This window comes from Littorina saxatilis, linkage group LG1, assembly GCF_037325665.1.
Source record: "Littorina saxatilis isolate snail1 linkage group LG1, US_GU_Lsax_2.0, whole genome shotgun sequence".
NCBI classification, from domain to species: domain Eukaryota; kingdom Metazoa; phylum Mollusca; class Gastropoda; order Littorinimorpha; family Littorinidae; genus Littorina; species Littorina saxatilis.
In genome coordinates, this window is record NC_090245.1 from 49,220,349 (window position 1) to 49,223,384 (window position 3,036).

At 40.8% G+C, this 3,036-nt stretch overlaps 1 protein-coding gene across 2 annotated transcripts in view; it reads right to left on the minus strand.

The window, feature by feature from the left end:
* LOC138972606 (uncharacterized) overlaps positions 1-3,036 on the minus strand; it is a 7,742-nt gene extending 4,706 nt beyond the window's left edge. Inside the window, exons 1-2 of one of the 2 annotated variants that reach the window (XM_070345273.1) lie at positions 2,903-3,036; positions 1,311-1,404 (exon numbers count right to left, since the gene is read on the minus strand). In XM_070345273.1, coding sequence (XP_070201374.1) covers positions 1,311-1,380 — 70 coding nt within the window. In that variant the 5' untranslated portion in view covers positions 1,381-1,404; positions 2,903-3,036. The remainder of the gene's footprint in view (positions 1-1,310; positions 1,405-2,902) is intronic. The other variant, XM_070345264.1, reaches the window with a different exon arrangement.

The following is a 3,036-nucleotide window of genomic DNA, read 5'->3' on the forward strand; positions in this document are numbered from 1 at the left end:
ATACGTTACAGGGGCGGACGAGGGGGGGGGGTGCACAGGGTGGTGGTGCACCCCCCCGTCCAGCAAAAAATAAAAAATAAAAAAAATTTGGAAAGCTGATTCTATGACCATTTCTAAGTTCAAATGGCACCAGATGGCACCATTTCGCTTCTTAGGGCCAAAACATTTTCCGGGGGGGCATGCCCCCGGACCCCCCTAGCAAATTCGGGCGCTTCGCGCCCATCACATTCACTTTCAGTTCAAAGTGCATCCCCCCCCCTTACAAAGCAACTGATCCGCCCCTGCGTTACTGTCGCCTGGCTAGGGTGAATTAAGTCATGCAACATTCTCACTCATTTATCGTCGGCACATACGGCTGACTTTGTCATGAACAAAACTATACAACATGGAAGGAAAACTCAAGACAAACATTTGAAGCTTTAAAATCACTTGAAATATAAGTCGATGAATTGGGGGACGTTACGTGTGTCACCAACTGCGAGTTTACATACGTAAGACATCTTTAAAGGGATATTGAAAACAAAGTCTTTTAAGTTCATAGACTTGCGTTTGGGTTTTAAAGGTTCATAGATGAGTGTGTTTCAACACCTTTAACACACTGAAAACGCAAGCCTACTGTTAATTCACTTAATTTGTTGCAAAACAAAAGTCAGAACTTTGCGTTTGATTTAATGACACAAACGTTACCTATGGTTTACAAGAACAAATTCCAGAAGCTGGGCAATCTATGCCTATAGGAGGATGCGCACGTACATGCTATATGGAGGAAAACATAATAATTATTGCGTGTTTTCATTGTCACCGGGATACTGTGGACCGTCAATCAAAATAGAGGACGATACATGTATACGTTACTGATACACACGTTACTGCTCCACAGGCAAGCAAATAATTAATGAAAGTTAACCAAAAAAATTATATGAAATGTATCTGGAAGTTAAGACGAACCTTACATAGAATAGTATACAGGAAGAAAACCTCGTGTGAAAAACCGTATCAGTGTGATCGGTGATTGGGGTTTTTTCCGTTACTTTTGACGTCGCCATTGCACTTCATTGCTGAGAATAGGTGTGCAAGCCAGCCCTTTATAAGTTCCCGAGCTTACCTCGAAAACACAAACGTAACAAACAAACACAAAAATCCGAAACAGAAAGACTGCTTATGTTTCAAAGAGAACACAATAGTTTAAAAAATGGAACTTTTCATAAAACAAAATTAAAAAAATGAAATACGACTTGTGCAATGCTAAATATTCACTAAACGTATCACATTGGCACTGTCAACTACACGAAGTGTTTAAAATCACTCACCTGTCGTCGTTATGACGAGACACGTCAAAGTGACAGCAACAATCACACAGGTAAGAGACACGTTCCGCATTGTTCCTTTTATGAGTTACGCACTCTGAACAAAGTATAAGTTTACATTCTGTAAAAGGTTTGCGAACTCACTCATGCACACGTGCGCTCGAGTGCACACACACACACACACACACACACACACACACACACACACACACACACACACACACGCACACACACACACACACACACACATACACACACACACACACACACACACACTCACGCGCGCGCGCACGCACGCACGCACACACACACACACACACACACACGCTCTCACACACACACACACGCACGCACGCACGCATGCACACACACACACACACACACACATACACACACATACACACACACATGTAGGGGAAGGGCTCCTAATATGGACCGCTTTTTGTTTTATGCTGATAACTAGCTTGTTTTCTTGCGAAGAAGTTTCATTTTGTGTTTGGTAGTCCTTCTCTCTTAGGTTAACCGTGAGGCCTAATAATTAGAGTAAAATAGCTTTGATAGACATTCAGCAAAAATTAAATACAGACAAAATCACAAATGGTCCATATTAGGAGCCTGGGCGCCTAATATGGACCAGTGGAGAGGCCTTCACGAATCGCGGTAAAAAGCCCCCTATACTTCAAAATAACATGATACAACTTAGTGTGCAAGTCTGACTAATTAAAATATGCTTTAGATTTATCTGTTTTGGGTTGATGAGAGCATTATTTGAAGCACACCAGGAAACTAAAGAAGCTTATCAAAAACATAGTGAAAATAAGTGAAATTATCAACTTCCACGAAAAGAAGACTATTTGTTATATATTTTTACATAGTGAAAATAAGTGAAATTATCAACTTCCACGAAAAGAAGACTATTTGTTATATATTTTTGATATCTCGAGGGCTAGTTATAGGTTATTTTCAGCAAGCTTCTTAATGAATTAATGAAAATAGCCTTTAGCTTTTATTTTCTTCGATTTGTTGAAGGTGGTCCATATTAGGGGACTCACGCATACTTTGAGATTTTGCTATTATTTTTTGTTTGCAGTAGAAACTCGGGGTCAACACTGCTAAACTGTAACAAATACAGTCCTAGCTGTCATATGTAGCAAGTTTTGTGTGATAAAAGCTTTGGCTGTGGACATAAACGAGTCTGTTTTAGGCGGCAAATTTAGAGTGAACGCTGCCAAAAGTGAAAAAAAAGAGAAAAAGCCTAACGGTTTTTACGTTTGTGTTTCTGCAACTGTTTTGACATGTGCAAGTTATCCAGAGAGGGTGAATACAGCGAATGAAATTGTTTTGAGCGCTCTAGCGCCGCTAGTTTGTCAGAACAGGAGGTGGTCCATATTAGGAGCCGGTCCATATTAGGAGCCCTTCCCCTATACACCCCCACACACACACCTCCTCCTCCTCCTCCTCCTCCTCCTCCTTCTCATAATCATCATCATCATCATCATCATCATCATCATCATCATCATCATCATCATCATCACAAGTTATGAAAAGAAAGAGCAAGAAAATAAGTGACAAAGTAACTGAAGTGAAATGTTCACCTGCATGTAGTGTCGACAACTGTACTGATGCAACGAGAAGCAGACGACGAGCTGAGCTGATAATGTACAATGTATGGCAATATATACCTGACGTCTGTCGCTAGCTATTAGAGAGAATAAGCCCTTCGTGGTTA